This window comes from Anabrus simplex, chromosome 1 (genome assembly GCF_040414725.1).
Source record: "Anabrus simplex isolate iqAnaSimp1 chromosome 1, ASM4041472v1, whole genome shotgun sequence".
NCBI lineage: Eukaryota > Metazoa > Arthropoda > Insecta > Orthoptera > Tettigoniidae > Anabrus > Anabrus simplex.
The window spans coordinates 443837673-443859585 of NC_090265.1; the positions used below are offsets into that span (position 1 = coordinate 443837673).

Here is a 21913-nt window from a genome sequence, read left to right on the forward strand (position 1 = left end):
CAGTATCCATAGTTTATTATTACTGTGAGGATAATTTAACATATGAATTTCTTAATTCAAGTCCCTCTCAACATGTAAACAGAACTGTATGGACCTTTGTCCGTGTAGTCCTGTAATGTGCTCTGCACGTATGGCTCTCTCCCCTCCCCTTCTTGGTATAGCGGAACAGATGCGGATGGCCTTGGTGAGTGTTGGGGGTAGCCATGTTGGTAGTTATTGCCTGATCTTTCTACGAGACAGACGTGCAATGTAGTCTCCAGTATTTTTTTCCGGGGTTTATCCCGGTTTCCACCCCCCTTTTGGGGAGAATTTTGTTAAAAGTTTTTTTTTTTTTTTTTTTACCATTATTTAACTAGCTGGTATGTAAATTTTATCCTTTTATGGTTTGATCTGCATTCTCCTCCAACCTCCCATCCTACTCTGGTATTCTGGTTAGTATATATCATATTCTTAGATGTGTTCTTTCCTTAATTTCATTACTGCCCCTTTTCTAAAACCCCTTTTCCTTCTGGTTTATGGATTTAAAATTTTACCTAGGTCAGTAATTTTCTGTACGCCTTTCCGTTTTGGAGGCTTTCAAACTTGTACCTTACCATTGTAACTCTGCATCTTTAATTACACAGGTTTTAATTCTGCTTATGTCAGATACCCCTCGTATTATATCATGTTTTATGGGAAATCTTGCCCAATTTCTTAGATTGAATTATTTCAACTTCACTTTAAATACTGAAAGGGGTTTCATGTATTTTACCCATCTGTTGGGGAAGCTAACCTTGGAAATGACTATCATTTAATGTAAAGAAGTACCGGTATGTAAAGAGAAAAATGAAACCACCTTTACTGCGGTGATTTGTCACTTGTTTGTCCGCATGTTTTATGTTTTTTTGGGGTCCCCTCGGTGACTATTGTTTGATGTTTTTTTTTTTTTTTTAAAGTTGGGACTGATTGGATTTGGTGGTGTGACACGTAGGTTTCGATTTCATGTGAGATCTACCCTGCATATTCCGATTTGATATTTAATTACCTGTTACTATTTTCATCCTAGTTTTGTTCCGGATTATCTGCAATAATCTCTGTTGTAAACTTTACCTTCTACGTATGAAAATATTGAATTAGGGAGTGAGCTCTACTCCCTGTGTACTTCGGCCTGGTGATTTTAAGGTGATACCGTTGATATTGGACATCACCTCTCTGGTTGACCTTCTGTGTCAAGTCTTTGATTCTGCTGATTTTGAAATAATACGTAGGTTAGTAATTGGGAGTTTTCACTCCTTTGCATTATCTTGTGCTTTGGTGTCAATGACTATATGATTAGTCCTTGTTTAATCTTCGGGGTTTCTTTAATTAGTTTTCGGGAATTTCGCCCTCTCTTCCTAGTACGGATTTCTGCCTTATGATACCTTAAGGTATTTACTCCGTACTAAAGTTCTGGTTTCATTTCTCTCCTTATTTCCCTGTTAATTTTACCTATCAAATATTTTTCAAAAAAGACAATAAAGATCATTTAACCTTGCAACCTTCATATACCTTTATTAAACTTTTGCTCTTAATACTGTGTTATCCTTGTGACAACGTTGGTAATTATACCCTGAATTTGGTAAGTTGGTACTAATATAGAGGTCACGTTGCAAGATCCCCTCCTAGCTCGCTCTCCACTTATTTACCCATTGAGGTAAGTTGTTTTATTCATGTTAATTTAATACTGCCTTTGAAATACCTTGTGCCTGACGACACCACTGTGGAAATTGTGTTGTGGGTGTAAGTGTATGATGTGTCATTCTTAGCCTAACCTGGAACTAGTACTGGGTATCTTATTTGCTTACCTAGCCATCATAATATTCTGATTTTAATCTTCTGAGGCTAGTGTGTTGGTGGTGTATTTTTAATTGAGTGATCCATATGTCACAGTGTTTTTAAGTTAACTTGCAACTCGGCACGTCACTGGATTATGTTTTTATTATAACTCGCCCTTGTATAACAGTACATCACAGTGCTTCTGTGGAGTGACTCTGTAAGATTGGGGCTTAAATGATTCCTGTGCTCTGAGCCCCCTACTTCTGCTTGAGTTGTGTTTGTCACCCAGTTGGTAGTTGTGCCATTATTTGATTGTACTCATTTGTGCCGCTCATTACTACATTACTGTGTCTATACTTAATTGTGTCCCCTATATGGTGCGGATTACTGTCATTATTTGATGTATTTATATCTCTCCATGTATAAACGTGCGCCACTTACCACATAGGTATGTGTTATTACTCCCCCAGTACAAGCACAGCATCACAGTGTTGTATTTGATCCCATTTAATATATAACCGACTGTCACTGTGTATCATTAACCTAACCTAACCTAACCGTAACTGTCTATAAAATCGATCGTCACAATAATAATAATAATAATAATAATAATAATAATAATAATAATAATAATAATAATAATAATAATAATCACACGTGCCTTAACCGGGACTTGAACCCAGTCCGTCTTGATGGTTGCTAGCAGCTTCACCGCTGCATCATCACACCCCTTCTTTGCTATTATTTACTGTGATATTAAATGTACATGTTATCATTGAGCGATAGTATTTGATGCGGAGTTTACGATTTATTAGCCCCTCATGCCATGTTGCCACAGCACTGATTCGCATGTGTAATTCCGCGACACTGTCAAGTAAACACACGATGATCACTTTTAACTATATTACACAGACATTACGCAACTTACACATTTGTTTTTTTTTCCTTTTTGCAAAATGTACCTTTGTCCTTCTTGTAAACAATATCTTAACATTACCAACGAAAGTTACCACAATTTGCAGAATTTAGAAAAAAAATATGTAAAGTTATGTGAAGTTATGTGAAGTTAAAAGTCTGTTCCAAGTAAAGACCAATCACTACATTTAAAATTTTATAAAATCGCATGCATTAGCTTTACAACAAGGAAATTTGTGAAGGTTATTAATAGAGCCTGGACTTCCGTGCACTATCAAATCTCGAAATATTCATGCACTATCATATAGCAAAACATGCACAATAACTTGGAAAATATGCACTATCAAAATTCAGTTCAACATGGTTACATTTTCAGTTCCTCTCGAAACATTGTACAACAACTGATTTTTCCGAATTGTCTTGACTTAAGCTCATCCGTTTATCTGTCAGTACATTCTTAAACACAGATAAAATTATCTTTCTATGTCACAAGTGACAGGTGCATACTTAAATGAAAACATTTTGGACAATGTGAGGTCAAATTGTATATCTTTAGTGTTTTCACCACCCAAAATGTCTTGACGAAATCAAAATCACGATTGGACGGATCACTTTGTTCAGCTTATCTCTAGCTGCCGCAGCTACGTCATCGTTCAATGATTGCAGACACATTTGAATGTCTTCAATAACAGTTAAATATTCGACAAGGGGTAGACCTGTAGCTTCCAACTTTGTTATTGCAGCAGGCAATTTGCCAAAATTTTATTTTATATACATTAAGTCTTGCTGCTCATTCTTTTCGTTGAATTCCACTTGCGCATCTACTGGAACACTGTCTACGACCTGAAACCGGAAAGAATTAATTCAAGTAAATGATATTACGGCTAATCAGTGGCATTAAGTTCATTGATGGTAAATTGGATTAGAGGATCTGTACGGTATTTACTAATTTTGGTTGTCAGGTAGGATGTCATGAATACATTCTATTTCTCTCCGTATTTCAATAATAGACATGTAACGTGGAACAACGGTCCCAAATTTTGCAAATCAACATTAATAAATAAAAGACACCATGTAAGTTTATATTATACATGCGCCAAAGTCAAAAGAAAAGCCATATTATGCAATATAAACGTCCAAATATTCGCTATTAAATTAAAAATATTCAAAATATGCATTATGCATATATTTTCTCCTAAAAAGGCCAAAACATGTAAACATGCACGGAAAAAGAACGGTTATTTGGAATCGTTAAGTCATAAAACGAATATCTGCAAAGTTTGAGAAGTGTAACCAGCTTATTTAAAAACATGTGTTTGCATGGAAATCCGGGCTCTAGTTATTAAGTATCATCTAGACATTATGCATAAAAATGTGTACATATGGTAACATATCCGGCAACACTGGCGACGCACAACGCTGCAGCTGCGTAGCAATAGGTTTTGACCACCTGTTCCCAACGTTGCTCAGTTGAACATCGTGTGTGTGCCGAGTTAAGACCTGTTTGGTGCAGTGTGTTGGTTCTGAACTGCGAACAGTAACATGAACGACCACAAGATCAATGAACACATTTGTTTTAATCTTGGCAAGACACCAAAAGAAACATATGCGATGCTGGTACGTGTTTATGAAGATCAAGCACTGTCCTTGATGTATGTGTACAAGTGGTTCGCCCGTTTTCGAGGAGGCCGGGAAAATGTTTCCGACAACCGCAGTAGCGGAAGACCGGCGACCGCCGTCAGTGACGAAAACACTGAGAGGGTGAGGACATTAATCACAAACAATCGGCGATTAACTGTGCGTACGATAGCGGATGAACTGCAGATTGACCGCAAATCCGTGCGACAAATCGTTACCCAGAAGTTAGGGAAGAGGAAAACGTGTTCTCGTCTTGTGCCACATCACTTGACTGACGATCAGAAGCAGGCATATTTAGAGGCTTCACTGGATTTTGTTGAAACGGCAGATGCGACGCCAAATTTCTTGAACTGTATTGTCACTGGGGATGAAACCTGGTGTCTCAGGTATGACCCTGAAACAAAACAGCATAGCACGGAATGGCGTTCTCCGGGATCCTGTCATCGGAAAAATGTCAGAGCTGAAAAGTCACGCATCAAACTCGCTTTGAAAGGAAAGAGATTTGACAATATCCCTGACATCCAACGAAAAGTGACGAGGCTTTTGAACACCATCCCAAAGGAAGCCTTCTTGCAAAGTTTCCAGGACATGTATTGCTGATCTCAGCAGTGCATAGTTATAGGAGGGGACAATTTCGAAGGACAGTAAGGTCACTGTCATACGTTGTTCATCTATGTTGATAGTACAGAACTATTCACCGAACTTTATTGTCACAGGTTGTATATATGTTAAAAAGAAATGTACAAATGTAAGCATGCGATGCCTGGAATTGGCCATTAACATGTTCATTTCAAATTTATAATTACATTTTACACACGGTACTGATTTTGACTACCAAAAATATGCTTATGCACTGGTTATTTGATGATTTTTCAAGGTAAGGCTACAGCTATCAATATCACTATTTCTTTCATAACTAAACTCCAACCTGAACAATAAGAATGGTGCACTTGTTCAATAAGTAAACCACTAAGAACTAATTTTTGTCCATAATGTGATTACTTTGAAATGACATCCACTTACCAAGATAAACCCATGGTCTCACTGATACCTGCCCTCCTGATAAAGCTGGGAAGCAGAAACAACTTCATCAGGAGCTGAGAAGAACTGGATGTAGGAGAACTGGGATCGATGAGAGAGCCTATCTATTTGAAGAGGGCAGTGTATGAACATGTGAAGATTGCCCTTGTCCTTTCATGCCTTCGTGTTTGATGTTTCCTCTTTCTACAGTCCCTCTTCCCACACTGATGTCATTTTGTTTGTCCTTTTATATATTCCTTTTCATGTTCCTGACTTTATTCGCAAAATGTTCGTTCTTTCCATTACTTATTTTATGACTAAGGAGACCTAACATATTAACATCTAGGTACAAGTAGCGCACTTTTTCTCTTTCCCTTGTTCTAAGACTTTCCAGTTCATTTGTTTATATGTTCTAATGGTAGAAGTCCTATGCATGTCATGACCTCATGCAAACATGAATAAAAACTTTTTAAAATCTAAATATAGAAGTCTCTCTGAATTCCACAATCAGTACTATGGAACTACTACAATATCAAGACAAAGAAAATCTGGAGAAACCAATACTGTTTTTGAGATGAGTGTACCTTTTGAGTTTGGAGGGTGGTTTCAACAATTTTTAATAGCCAAATTAATGCACCTTCAACTGAACTCAAGATATTAGCCATATTTTGTTTTGCATAAGTTACAAAATTGCTGTTTATGATGACTTAAATCATCATCATCATCATCATCATCATCATCATCATCATCATCATCATCATTTCCCTTTATCCAGCTGTAGCCGGGTAGGGGCAAATATGGTTCCTCTCCACTTTCTTCGGTCTTTCCACCACTCCTCCTCCAACACTGTGTCCCAGTCCAGGTTTCTTTTTATAATGCTGCGTTGGATGGTATCCTTCCATCTCAATCGTGGTCGTCCACGGCCTCTCCTTCCTTGGATTTGCATTACCATCACCTTTTTTGGCATTCTTTCGTCGCTCATTCGCTTTATGTGCCCAAACCATCTTAGTCGGCTCTTCTCTATTCTATCATTCATTTTTTCCACTCCAATTTCTTCTCGGATTTTCTCATTCCTTATTTTGTCTCTTCTACTCTTCTGTATCATACTCCTCAAGAATTTCATTTTGGCTGCCTGTATTCGACTCTCATCCTTCTTTGTCATTGTCCAAGTTTCCGCTCCGTAAGTTGTTATGGGTATGTAATACATCTTGTACATAGTATCCTTTGCTTCCATTGGCACATCTTTGTCCCATAATATGTTTCTTACACTATGATAGAAACAACTTCCAGCTTGAATCCTTTTACTAATCTCAGCATCCAGTCGAGCATTCTCCCTTAATTCACTCCCCAGGTATTTAAACGTTTCCATTACTTCCAGGGGCTTGTCTGCAAGTCTAATCTGACCTTTCCCTTCTTTCTCCCCTCTAGTTATAACAAGTTTTACTCTTTTCTACACTTATTTTCAATCCACATTCTTCAATCTTCCCATTCACCATATTCAACTGTTCTTGAACCTTCCTGTCGTCTTCTCCCCAAATCACAATATCATCTGCAAATAACATCATGTTCATTTCTCTTCCTCCATATGCTGCTTTTGCTGTTCTCATGATGTCATCCATTACTATTGTAAACAGGATTGGTGATAGAACACTTCCCTGTCTCAGCCCACTAGTGATTTTGAACCAACTTGTGTTTGCACGCAACTACAACATTCATTATACAATGCCATGATCATTTTTATTAATCCCTGTCCAATTCCTTTTTGCACCAGACTGTCCCAAACTTTCGTCCTAGGGACACTGTCATATGCCTTTTCAATGTCAATGAATGTCATCACCATATCATTCCCGTACTCCCAATGCTTTTCCATCAGTTGTCTCATAATGAAAATGGGCTCTATTGTTGACCTTCCTCTTCTGAAACCAAACTGATTTTCCTGTATCTGATTCTCAACCCTCAACCTTATTCTACTTTCCAGGATCCTTTCCATTATCTTAGCAACATGGGATATTAGAGTAATTCCCCTGTAGTTCTTCAAAACTTTCTTATCACCTTTCTTGAAAATTGGGATGATTATTCCTTTTTGCCAATCCTCAGGGACCTCCTTATTCTCCCAGACATTCCTGAGAACCCGATATGTCCACTGCAGGCCTACAGCTCCAGCTGCCTTTATCATCTCCACTGAAATTTCATCTATTCCAGCAGTTTTTCCATTCTTCATCTTTCTTACTGCCATTTCAATTTCATTCATTGTAATTTCTTTATCCATTTCTTCATCAACTAATTCCCTTTCCTGGTCATCCATTGAATGACTGCCATCCGTTCTTATGTTCAGCAGCTTCTGAAAATACTCTCTCCATCTCTTTCTTATTTCTTCTGGCTTTGTTAAAATTATGCCACCTTCATCCTTCACAAATCTGGTGTTTACTTGATCTCTCTTTTTGTTTCTTAAGATACCATACAGTAATTTCTTGCTGCCCTGCGTATCATCTCTCAATTTCTGTGTGAATAAGGGCCAGCTTTTCCTCTTTTCTTCCTCCACTACTTTCTTGGCCAAATTCTTTGCCTCCACATATTTTCTTCTACTTTCTTCAGTCTTAGATGTTTTCCATGCTTTCCATGCCATTTTCTTTTCCTTCACTTTAATCTTTACCCTATCATTCCACCAGTGTGTTTCTTTGTCTTTCACATTTCCTGATGTGCTACCACACACCTTTTCTGCACTTCCAACCAGTGCTTCCTTAAATCTTTTCCATTCCTCTTCAACATTCCCCACCTCTGTCCTGGGTACCAAGGGTATTATTTCCCTTTGAAATTCTTCTTGTATCCTTTTCTCCTTCAACTTCCATACTTTAATTATTTTCTCTCTTCTTAATTGGGGTTTTTCAATCTTTCCAACTTTCAATTTTCCTATCACAACTCTATGGTCTCCACCAAAGGCTTCTTCAGGCATGGTTGTTACATCTACAAGGTTCTTCCGGTGTTCTTTCTCTATGATTATATAATCAATCATGGTCTTTGTTCGTCTGTCTCCCCAACCATACCTTGTAATCTTCTGACTGTTCTTCTTCCTAAACCAGGTGTTTCCAACAATCATTTGATTCCTCATGCAAAAATCCACCAACAACTCGCCTTCTGGATTTACATTTCCATATCCAAAGGGCCCTACAACATCTTCCTTTCCTTGTCTTTCCATTCCAACTTGTGCATTTAGATCTCCCATCAATAGTACTTCCTTATCTTCTATCTGTCTCTCCACTTCCTCTAAGAAGTCCTCTAGATGTTCATCTATGCAACCAGTTTGTGGGGCATACAACTGAAATAGATCTTTCACGCCATTTTCAAACTGGAGTCTCATCATCATCATCCTATCGCTGAGGTACTTTGTATATTCCAGATATTCTTGGATTTCTCTTCTAAGTATGATGGCCACTCCATTTTTTGCTTCAGGTCCTCCGCTGTAATACAGCCTGTATCCTTCTCCCAGAGGGATCTCCCCTGTACCCCTCTTCTTGGTCTCGCACAGTCCAGCACAGTCCAAGTATGGCTATATCTTTTTCTATCATGTTATGATGACTTAAAACACCACAAAAATGGCATATCTTGCATTTCCTTGGGTTAACCAGTTATCTGCTAGAAGATGGTAAGTGTGCTAAGGAAATGGCAGATTCGCCTATAGCGTAAGAGATAAAAAAGCTCAAAATCTAAAAAGGCCAACTATCTCAAAACAAAAGTATTTTGCACATAAGTTTAATTCGTTTAGGATGACAGAATACACTTACATGTCCAGCAAGATTAAAGTAAGAGTGGTTAACAATATTGACTGGAGTGGGTTTGGTAGAAGTAGCCTTCATCTCGAGAATAAGCTCATTATCAGGTGTGAGCTGGTAGGTGGCATGAGCTAGAAGCGTTCCTGGATAGCCTTCTTCACCATCTCTGCTAAGGTAACTCAGGGTCAGCTTGGTGCCTTCTACGTGAGACTCCCACAACACCTAAGAGAAAATAAAATTTAATATTTTAGATATAATACTTAATAAATTGTTTATATAAAATCAACTTAAAAAGAATTTCACATGAAGACTTCAAATCAGTCTTATTCCAATTAACTCAATAACTAATCCACAAAGTCAACTGAAAAGCAAATTTAAAACGTTGAGAAGTAAGTGAACTTCATTCACAAAACTATCTCTACACTTAATGGAAAAGAATAATATGAAAAGTATTATATCACATTGCAAGGCTGTAATTACAGGTATTGTGCAAGAAATTAAACAAACTGGATAGAAAAAATTTGGGGAGTAAAGGCACTTTGCAGCAAGGACTTATTTCTTTAATCATATGGTGATTATAACAACAAATTCATAAGTCCAGGTCCAAGATTTTGAGCCACTCTACAGCACTTTATGAAAGATGAAACAGGTCGCTGGGGCATCCGAAGTAAGCATGAAGAGGGCAGCGCAGGATGACATGGTCCATGGTCTGCTACTCTTCACTGCATTCACACAATGGAGAATCCATCCAACCCCACTTATGGCATAAGAAATTGCAGCGGCCATGCCCAGTTCTCAGTCTGTTGAGGCGTGTAATTGTACAAAACTTCAACCCCATGTTAAGTCAGTTTTTGTATTTATGTCAATATTAATGCCAAGTTATAGGTTAGGTATTCATTTTGTATTGTCAGCATTCATATTTCATTGTAGGAATACTGTGTTTATTTGTTGACGTATGGAAGTCACTGTTTGGACGTTGTAAGAACTCTGTATTAAACTGGTGTCATTCTGTATCTGAAAGCAGGAAATCTTTGTAAAACAAGCAAACTAAATATAGAGAGTTGTGCAAGAGGTTTTGTTTGCCCAAAAATGACGTGTGTCTCCCGAGAGTTGAAAGGCGTCAGTGCGCCAAACTTGTGTGTCACAATTTCATACGGCGTGCCACATGTGATAAATATGGAAGATTGGGATTAGCTAGTACAGAGAAAATCATGTGACTTGTAGAAGTCATATTTTATGGCTGGTTTGTTGGAAGAGAGGTCTTGTTGGTGTTGAGTAGTGGAAGTATTAAGATCGGGTTGTCCTTCTTGAAGTGTCCATTGTTAAGCCATATTGTATGCTGTCGTCTATGGATGTCCAGTTGGGACGCACTGCAGGGTTTGAGATCATTATATGATAACTACACTAAATGTTATATACCCTAAGAAGCGCTATGCCAATGAACTTGGTGTAATACAATGTGAGTATGATTTCAATATAAAACAAGGAACCAAGAACTTGTCACCTAAGTTATTGGAGAGTATGGCCGAGGTATGGGGGTATTTAACATCAACCTCCAACTGCAATCAATCAACAACTACAGATGAATTTGATATAGTGTAGCAAGTTTTACTGCATAGGTTTGTGATCCAATTATTCACACTAGCCAGATTGCCTACAAATACAAGTAATGGTTTTGTGTATATATGTACAGTGAGTTTGGCATGTGGCAAAGGACGGAGAAAGTCTGAATACAGTGTTGATAGAAATGGTCGTCGTACCAGCTAATTTATTAAGCTTGTTATGACATGAAAATTCTGTGCAGGTTGTAAATAAGAAGAGATAAACAGTGAATATCTGATGTTGTAATTTATGTTTTATATTACTGAGGTTAAGTTTGTAAGTATATGTATATATTTTAAAGGACAGTGTGTCATTTCAGACAAGAATACAACCTTCCTAGAATGTCCTAATGCCTTTACTTTCAGTTCAACAAGTCATCAGGTTAGGAAAGCAAGTCGGGATATCGTCAGCATATGAACCCACCCTGGAGGACAATTTATTCTCATGCTTATTTCATATTGTGTATCATCAAGTACACTGGCGCCCGATCAGTTTTCTTTTATTAGTTCTGTTCCAGAACAGTGAATTAAATGAAAATGTATTGGGGAGTCCAGAAAGCTGGAGATGTTCCTTGTGTGCAACAGGAGTTTTATTTACATAATGATGATAATAATAATAATCATAATAGATGTATGAGCATTACCCTGTGTATGGATGTCTTCACTTTTAGTTCTAGTCAGCTGATGATCACGTTGTGGAGCTTGTGTTTGGTTGGTATAAGTACAGGCGATACCACAGTTTTCTTGGGAGGTCGAATCCCTTCATTTTCCGAGTTGCATTTAGCTCACAAGCATTAGTTCCAGATGTTGAATTTGACCACTGATCCCGCCTACTCCGGTTCAGATTAAAATTATCCCTCAGGAGTTGGCCGGCTAGTGCACTTCCTGGTCTCCTAGATCGAAGTTGTTGTGGCGATGGATAACAAAATTCCTAGTGAGGGAGATGACCAGATCTTCTTTGCTGCTCACAGCAGAGCTTCCTTTCTCCTCAGGTAGGGTCGTGAGATATGCCTAAGTATGTGTAACCAATGGTGAGGTGTTGACTTTACAATACCAGTTATGCAGCGCATGGTATAATTCAGCTTAGTATCCAGTTTATGCACATGTGCACTTTCCAGCCATACCGAGGCACAGTATTCCACTGCAGAATAGACAAGACTGATACCCGTTAATCGTAAGCAGTCAGCCGAGGTTCCCCAGGAACTGCCACAAAGCTCATGCAGGATGTTAGTCCTTGTAGTGACTTTATGAGAGAGCTTGGTGAGATGTTCTTTGTAGCCCAGAGTTCTGTCCAGGATGACTCCTAGATATTTCGGGAATGGGTTGCACTTTAGTTTTCCACCAAGGTCGTACTTGCCACAAGAAAGAAATATTTCTTCAGTAGATATTCTTCAGGCAAATATGGATAAGAGTCTCCTAAGACAGAGGAGTTGGTAGATTGATAAGCAGTCAAGAGGAGCCAAAGGTAGCCAAGTAGGGACTATCAAATGTTCAGACCATGCCTGAGTCTGAAGTATGAACTGGTGGCTAATCTCAGTACAAGAAAACAGGCAAAGACAGGTAATCTATTGAAGATTTTAACAGTACAACACTCAAGGTAACATTATGAAAGCGGACCTATGTGAAAGGCAGTAGTTTATTGTTTGTATGTCTCCTATGACTGTTCATCCATGTCAGTGCTTTTTTAACTGAGCAACAAATTACATCAAAGAACAGCACTCCTCCCTGAGCAATGAGATGGAAAAATTGTGAGAGAAGGTGAGGAAGAATGATGTACTTAGGTACTAACATGGTGGACAGCACAGTTTCAAATTAAATGCAAGTGTGAAGAACAACAAATCTGACATTGTGATCGTGGCTGGATATGACGTCAGCAATTTTGAATACATGGGATCAGTCATTACCAATATAGGAGAATGCAAACCTGAAATCTGCAGAATTAATGCAAAGGCAAGGTGCCCAATGAAACTAACCTGCATATGGAAAGGCACCACCATTACCTTAACCCCAAAATCAGACTTCTCCAAACACTCATCTTCCCTGTAGCCATCTATGGTGCTACAGGCAGCTGCTTCGAATACCCTGGACAGCGTATTGCACACATGAATCAATACTGCAACAGCTTAACATCAAGACAAGATTGTTGCCATTGTAGCCAGAAAACCACATGCACTGAGAAAAATAATTGTAGAGGAAAATCTTTATGGTCATCGACCAAGAGATGAATGCCAACTCAATGGGTGGACCAAATAAAGAGCCTGATTGGACAGACATGCATTAGTCCATCCATTTTGCCCAAGACAGGCATATTTGGAAATAATTCATACAACAACTTGCTGCATGATGCCACCATACCCTTTCACAGGGTTGGGCTGAGAGAGAGAGAGAGAGAGAGAGAGTGAGAGTGATGGGGGAAGGAAGATTATTAAATAATTTTTACCAACAAACAGAATGAAAACTGAACACTATTACCATAGTTATTCCCTGTATGTTAAATTACAAGTTAATATAATTATTCCGTTTTGGAGGTTAAATATTACATTATATTCAGTATTAGTGACAGAAAAAATGGAGATTGGACTGAATTCCACATTCAAAGACGCATATATAGGTATTATTTCATACTTTGACGTAGTTGCCTTCTTCTCTAACTCAAAAAGTACAGAAAATGACACTTTACTGTACTGGAATCACTTTCCGCACTGTTTCATTAGAAATCATCTCGGAGTGGTTGAACTCTGCTTCACAGTAATATAAACACGGATAGTCAGAAAGATCATGAATCAAGGAACACCAAACTTAACCTTGAATTGTTTCTCCACCTGACTGCAGCACTGTGGATCCATGCTCATCTACACAAAAAATGGCATCTCTGCATTCCCACGTAGTAATATGCCGCTATCACAATAATGACTAACGTATAGGTTAATCCATTCCCAACAGATAAATATCACATATATCACAGTATATTATCAAGTTTGTATTACCTTCATTAATCCAGAACCAGAGGACCAAGTTTATGACTCTGGTAGCTTAGTGGAATATTCACTGCTTTAAATAACATTAATTTTTTATTTTGTTACAACATAACCCCATGTACATACCTCTTATATCTTCCATAGCAAGACACGAACAACAAAACAAGAAACCGTCAATGCACGGATCTAACACAGACAATATGCATCATGATGAATCAAAAGTATTTTAAATTAAATGCATTTAATTAGAAATAAGTAAATTCACCATAGTATGAAATAAAATATTACACACAACAGTCACTGAAGTGAAAATTTTATGTTCTTCGTTTCAAAATTGGGCTGAATTCCACACTCAAAGATGCAGAACAAACACGTAGCCTGAAATGTATCTTATTTCATACTATGACGTAACCGCCTTCTTCCCAAAAGAGTACAGAAAATGACACTTTACTGTAATTACTTTCAGCACTTATCCATCAGAAACTGACTCTGACTGGTTGAACTCCCCTTCACAGCAATGTATACATAGATAGTCACAGAGATCATGAATCAAGGAATATCATTTCTATCCTGTGGCTCAGGCGTAAACGTAAAAGATAACTTTCTGTAAATGTGTAAATAACTCATTTCTTTATGCTTTCCATACAGTGAGTGGTTAATATGAAAAGCTATATTATTAAGGCTCTTTTTAGGAAATACAGCGACAGTGTAGTCTAGGATGAGTCTTGTGCTAAAGTAAACTGGACCTTCTATGCAGTGTTACTGGGAGAATTGTATCTGGATACAAACAAATCTACAATTTAAAATGATATACCGGTAATATTTTCAGCTTTGTCAGATATATAAAAAGTTGCTGCAGTTTCTTAATATGCTGTCAGAGAATAATCTGCTTTCCTCCTCTTCAACTTCAGAGGATGCAGTGGTGTGGCATGGTAATTTCCTGGATGTTGCCAGTTTGAACCTTGCACAGTCAAGCGTTCTACTAACATTTTATGGGGGGGGGGAGAGAATTCCAAATACATATCCAATGTATAGAAAAATAGTAAGAATAACAGAATCATAACAACAGTTAATAAATAAATGGGTGTATTTGTCATTTTGGAAGATGTGACCAAAATATATTCACAGCTATGGTGATTCTGTATACCATGATACATTAATAAATAGTCTTTCAAAACCTCCATGTAATTTAGTCGTAAATTCTTTGTCTTTTAACTCAGAAGTTGGTCTGCCATTCGAAATATTACTTTTCTCACTAAATGAACATGATCCTAAGGAACAGTTTAAAAGGTTCTTTATTTATTTATCTATCTGTTAAATATCCTGACAGTTTAAACCCTATTGTACATGAGTATATTAGGGTTATAGTTTTGATCAGTTTTTAAAAAATTATTGATCCTTGACATAAAATTAGGAAACTAAATTATTGAAGATGTGGTGAGTGAACTTAAGGAACTGTTCGTAGCAGCAGGATTTCCTGAACAGATGGTATAATGGCTTTGAAAGTTCCACATTAGAATCGTTTAGGTGACACTCAAGTTCAAATCTTGTCCTTCCAAACATGGCACAGTTGAACAGTAAATGCTCCACCGTTTGTGAAGATCCACAAAAGCACAAGTAATCACCTGCAATGTAAATTTTGAAGTTTTCAAAGTAACACTAAAACTTTCCATGACCGGAGAGAAACTGAATGAGAATGAATTCGGGCACTTATGTTTTGCACTGGAGTCAGCCATATATATCGGGCAAAAATAATTCTCTTGTGACAGACCCTTTTGTACCCGATGTCCAGAGGTTGTTCCGCAGTCTTGTTAGATGTGTTTTGATTTGGGCTTCTGCATAGCTTGGGGGTGATTTGTTGTAAGTGATTTCTATATTGGATGAGGAGGCTGCTTTTTGAGGATGTCTGCCTTTTCATTTCCAGGAGAACCGGTGTGTCCTAGGATCCAGAAAAAGCAGATGTGGGGGCACTGCTGTGCTCTAGATCTTACAATAGCAGCTATTGGGCTGACATTGTGCTTGTTGTTGATTGTGTTTAACGCAGCCTGCGGTCCAGCCCCGCAGTGTAGGGGGCAATGCGCCCGTCTGTCACCCGGCGGCCCCAGGTTTGATTCCCGGCCGGATCAGGCTTTTTTAATTGTAATGATTAATTCCCCTGGTCTGGGGACTGGGTATTTGTGTCGTCCTTAACATTCCTTTCCTCACATTCAACACATTACACTTCCGCCATTTCATAATACACGCAGTTTCCTCACATATGGTGCCAGTAGAGGCAAAAGATCTACATAGGTTGATGCCCTGAACAAATAGCATTTTTTCTTTAAACGCAGCCTGTGAGTCACTTAGTATCCAAGCGCTACTACTGTTGTGTTCACACCACTCCATAGCAGATTTGATGGCCCATAGCTCGGCTTGAAAATTTGTATTGTGCTGAAAACACTTTCCTGTTATTCTCGTAGACAACGAATGTGCATCCCACTTTGTTAGATTCAGTGTTATTAGGTGTACGAGAGCCATCTGTGTAGATATAGTAGTCATGGTTGAGCGAGCAGCTATTGCAAACTTTAGTCTTGAAGTTACTAGGGTGACCGGATTCCAGGAAGTGACAGCTCTTCACCAGTGTGGTTTCAAGAATTGGTGCAGGTGATGTTATGTTTTTCTTCATTAAAGGGAGTTCGGCCGTTCCGTTGGCAATAAAGAACAGGGGTTTTCTAGGGCTCTCTAAAGACTAGGTATGCTCGCCCGCCATTATGGTTCATTCCTGCACTACGTTGGTAAGGCAATTGACTGCCCCAGCCTTGTATAGCCCTCTTTTTTTTTTTACTGTTCTCCACACTAGAAAGTAATGCTAAACTAATATATTGTAAAAATACTCATTCTCAGTATTACTCAAATGGTTACTCAACATAAATATTAGTATACTAGCTGATGTACCCGTGCTTCGCTAAGGAATTCTACCTTGTATACAGAATTCTAGGTTAGGTAGTGTACACGTTGTGAACAAGTTTGTATTAAATTGCATTTAACGCTCCCTAGAAACGCAACGGGGAATTCACCAAACGTCTTTTCTCATATGAAAACTGGGTTAGGGCATTTTCATTGTAAAGGTATGCTCGCCCGCCATTATGGTTCATTCCTACACTGCGTTGGTAAGGCAATTGACTGCCCCAGCCTTGTATAGCCCTCTTTTTTTTTACTGTTCTCCAGACTAGAAAGTCATGCTACCATCAGTCACAATCAGGTTGGGGAATTTTCATTATAATGTCAGACACTCACACTCCACCTGCCATTTTACATCCTCGGAAAGACTGTCTTAGTGGTTTCACCAATTGAAATGAACATAGGTCATTACAATGACGTCAGTAGGAATGGCGCAATTAAAAGCAATGCTTTCATATGAAATAGTTGATCAAATGTAAAACCACACATTTTCTCACTTTAAACTAACAGTAATACGCTGCCGATCTGACAGTCCAAAGTTCCAGACCTGGAATTACTAAGCCGCAGGCTGCCGTGATCCGTGAACACTATTCGTCTTTTTTCGGGGGAAGGGAATCGAATAGTTGAGAGTCCCAGGGCAAAAACTATGCCTTTTTACTAATCTGTTTCCTAGGAGTACCCGATGAAAATCTCAATTTAATACACTGGCGGCGGAAAAATCTATCTGACTTGGCGGCCAATTTTTCATTCAAGCCTTCGCAGACCCCCTCTTCACTGCTAATTTGGAATAAAATGAATGTGGAATTTAATAAAAGTGAAGTGGAAGAAGCTTTTCTTAAGAAATGACTTTTTTCTGGGTTGAATTTTGAGTTATATAGTGAACTGTGGTGCTATAATTTGGAATAGACCTAAATTGTAATTCTAGACCAGCTACTACTACTACTACTAGAGCCTCTGCCTTAAGTGGGCACACTGCTCATTCCAATCAGCGCCACAGAGTAGGGATTGTATAGCTGGAATATTATGATGAACCAGTATGTTATGTACCAGCAGTATCAGAAAATGTATGAACCAGAGGAATGGCATGCTAAAGAAGAAAGTTTTCTAACTCTCCAGCCATTTCCCGCCAATATTCAGCCAGGCTGTTATACTCGGTACGCAGCAGTAATCCCATCTATCGGAGTTGAGTGGAAGTAAAAGAGACAAAGAAATCACAATAAACAATGGTCAATGTAATGTTACTATTGCTCAATGTCATGCGCTTTCGATACTGTAGGCCTTCATATTTAGTTTTCTTCCGACTCTGAAATACTACTCTTATCAAAGTCGGTAGGATAAAACTGAATAAAACACAGATGATCGGAAATTGTATTATCTATAACTTTTGTTATGCAGTGATTTTCGATAGGACCAATAACACAGATATTTAAAAATTAAATTTTAGGCGCCTTCCCCCAAACTACAATTGAATCCACGGTGAATAAAATTGTTTATAGCCTAGACTGTAGTTTGTTATTCCCCGACTCTATAGGCCTATACTGATTTTCATGAAATTCTGCTAACCCATTTTCTTGTGGCTCGGCGTTGATATGTACTTAGCAACAAAAATACAAATTCATGAATATTTGTGTTATCATAGCCGGTACGGTAAAAATGTATAAGACATAAATGATCGGAAATTTAATTCTATATAACTTTAGTTGTGTATTATTTATCGATAGGACCAACTAATAATATAAATATTTGAGAATAATTTTTAGGCCTTCCCCTAAACTACCATTTCACTCAGCATTAACAAAACTATTTATAGCCTAGATTGTACTGGTTCACACCCCGACTTTACATACCAATTTTCATTCAATTTTCTTCAGCCGTTTTCTCGTGATGCGTGTACATACATACATACATACATACATACATACATACAGACAGACAGAAGGACAGACAGAAATTACGGAAAAGCAAAAAGTGCATTTCCTTGTTACAGTGGACATGACCGATACAGAAATAACATTCTTTTCAAATTCTGAGCAATGTACAGACAAAGCTCTTATTTTATATATGAGTCGTCCAGTTGCAAAACCAGTTACGTCCATTTTTTCTTAAAATGAGTTATGACCGCCATTGTATGCAGCTCATCAAAATACACAATCCGGTAATGTAATACGTAAGCAAAGGCCATTCAATCCATACGTTTAACAGTGACAAACAACGGAACTGCTGCAGAAGTCGTTATGTCCAGCGTGTGTTACGCAGCAAAAGCTCGTTATGTCCCAGAACCCTGTAAGAGGATCATACTTACACGAACAAAATAAGGCAACAGTGTGATAAGAAGTGAAGTAAACTATAACAGCGATCGTGGTGGAAGCAAAAAGCGTACTGAAGCATGGGAAACCCTTTTACTGCTATTGTGCCAGTACCAGTGGAGGAATGGGTTCCTCTTAAGAAAGAAAAGCTCAACGACCTGCACACATTGCTGACCAAAACATTACGGGAAAGAGTGGATAAGGAACGATGACCTCACGTTCTACAAGGCTCTGTTTGACCAGCAGCAAAATTTGAACAGTGAAGTGCCAGGCAATGACAATGATGTGGGAGATTTTGTTGAGGACAATAACGGATGGTCAATATAACTGTAAAAAATGTTAAAGAACTAATAAAATGTTTTGAATGAGTGATGATTTCTTGATGTAATCATTAAATCAAAGAGCAGGTATTAGATATGAAAACATTATATCCTAACATTAAATTATTTCCATTCATGCTATTTTCATAGTGTAATAGTTTCAAACGTGGCAAATAAAACACGTTCACCATAAATCTGCACACACTATTCCATATACTGCTGCACATATCTTTTATCTCCACAAAACTGCTGCAAAACTAAAATGTCCAAATGTTTTTTTGCAAAAAAACTTGGGTTCTATAAGTTCAATTTTGTGGGGATTTTGCGGTGTGACGATAATGAATGCTTAGTGTTTAATTACAAAATTTCAACCTCCTATCTTTGTTGCATAACAAATGATAGTTTTTTGCGCTTCCTGAAAAATTTGTTTGTCTGCACATAACGGGTTCTGCAACTCGACGACGACTCATATAGATTTCGTACATTATTGTGTAAATATTACTCCAGACGGTGATTGTAAAAGCAAGGTCGTTGATAATTTGCCTTTTAATAAACAAACAAACAAGGCATGTACTCTCACTGGAGAAATATTAGAAAAAATAGCTTACTAATAAATCAGTTTTTAAAATTATTATATAATTGATAAGTAGAATAGGTTGTTCGTAAGCTGTGCGCCGCGGTACCGCCAAATGAAATAAGGGACACCGTGGTATTGGTATAGGCTACTGTCATTCTTAAATCGTGGAATGTGATGTGGTATCGGTCATTGTCAAAGATATATAAATTGTGATAGAAGATTTTGATAACATATGATCTCAGTCTTTGAAGAAAAATAATGCTGAAATGTGATGTATGAAGACGAACACGCCCAAGTAACTGGGCTTCTTTAACTTTCTTTCTTCTAAAATTTACCGTAGTCCCTTTCCTTTTTTACCAGTATTTTAAAAAAGACATTCTATGTGCAAAATAAACTTAATTTTTGGTGAGTGTTATGGATCTCATCTGCTTATGCAGTTGTAATGAACAGAGGACTTTAGTTTATTCAACCGAACATTCATGAAACATTTACATTCAGGAAGAAAATAGAAATACCAGGCGAGTTGGCCGTGTGGTTAAGGGTGCGCAGCTGTTAGCTTGCATCCGGGAGATAGTGGGTTCGAATCCCACTGTCGGCAGCCCTGAAGATGTTTTTCCGTGGTTTCCCATTTTCACACCAAACAAATGCTGGGGATGTACCTTAATTAAGTTCACGGCCGCTTTCTTCCCACTCCTAGGCCTTTCCTATCGCATCGTCGCCATAAGACCTGTCTGTGTCAGTGCGACGTAAAGCCACTAGCAAGAAAATAGGAATAGAGTAACTACTTCTATAGCTGAATCACTTCTATAGCTGCACTGATAATGTTACCAGTGACTTGTAAGGGGAGTGACCGACGAGCTGTGGAGAATATTGAACATTTTTGACTTTGGCAAAGTTAACTTCTTCTTCTTCTTCTTATTTTTTTTCTTACAGAGATTCCTCTAGTTTGAGGAGAAGTAGTATTATTTCTCAACACAACTCACCTTACTTCAAAGGGATGCAACATTGGTTAACTTGCTCAGGCAGCACATTTAAAAAAAATGATATTTAAGTAATATTTTACAAATCTACTGTCTCCTTTTACTACAGTATTTACAAAACAATAACATTCCATTCCTTGTTTACATTTTTCTCTTCTCTTCCGAAGCAGTCCCATACATTTTACCTCGTTTCCGTATATTCTTGCTCACGTCCACAACAGCATAGGATCGAATTTTGAAGAAGTGTCTAACAATTTTTTCTTTTAAATTACAGCATGTTGGAGAACATGTACTGGTACATTTATCATTCAAAATTTTCTCTGTTACAAGATTTGCACCATTTTGCATTATATAATGCTTGTAATCCCAATGGAAGACCTCACAGTCACAAATTAATTTCATAACTTCACAATTCACCACCCAAATTTAAAAAGAAACCAAATGTTTCAGAGCTTGTCAGAAAGGTCATAGTTTAAAACCTGTCTGCATATAGTCCTTCCATAATGCATTTGTTGTACTGCCACCAACCTTAAACAAATTATTTCTGTCACATGAAGTTTGACAAATATTGTAACTGTGGTGTTTGGATGTTGAACTCCTGGTGCCGGACTATGGGGACAGAACTGAATATTGAATGATCAATATGAATTAATTAAGGAGTGTAGTAATGTCAGTGGGAGCTGGATGAAGGTGAAGTCAACAGTTGAAGTAGAAGGTGTAGCAGAGGCAGTGGAGGCATAATGCAGACCAGAAGGGAATCTAAACAACCTGCATCCCGCAGCAGAGGCATTACTGCAATTAGGTGCAGAACAACCCACCATTATGTAATAAATATCCACATAAATATGGCACTATTCTGTCCCTGCAGGTGGTATTTAAAGCAATACGTTCAATGTCACGAAGCAAGCGCTCGTAGGAGAAACTAGTGTTTGATCACATGGCCTACTGCGCATGTATGAACCAAAATAGCGGCTAAGCATACCCATCTTATAGAGCCTTAAGGTTTTCTATTTCAGCGATGACAGGGTTGCTTGTGTAGATATTGTGCGATAGGCACGAGAAATTTGAAGGACG

General features: G+C 38.1%; 1 protein-coding gene across 1 annotated transcript in view; it reads right to left on the reverse strand.

The window, feature by feature from the left end:
- Positions 1-21913, reverse strand: part of LOC136856930 (galactose mutarotase) — a 141333-nt gene that overhangs the window by 73024 nt on the left and 46396 nt on the right. Inside the window, exon 4 of the mRNA XM_067135193.2 lies at positions 9150-9359. Within this exon, the coding sequence (XP_066991294.1) occupies positions 9150-9359 (210 nt within the window). The remainder of the gene's footprint in view (positions 1-9149; positions 9360-21913) is intronic.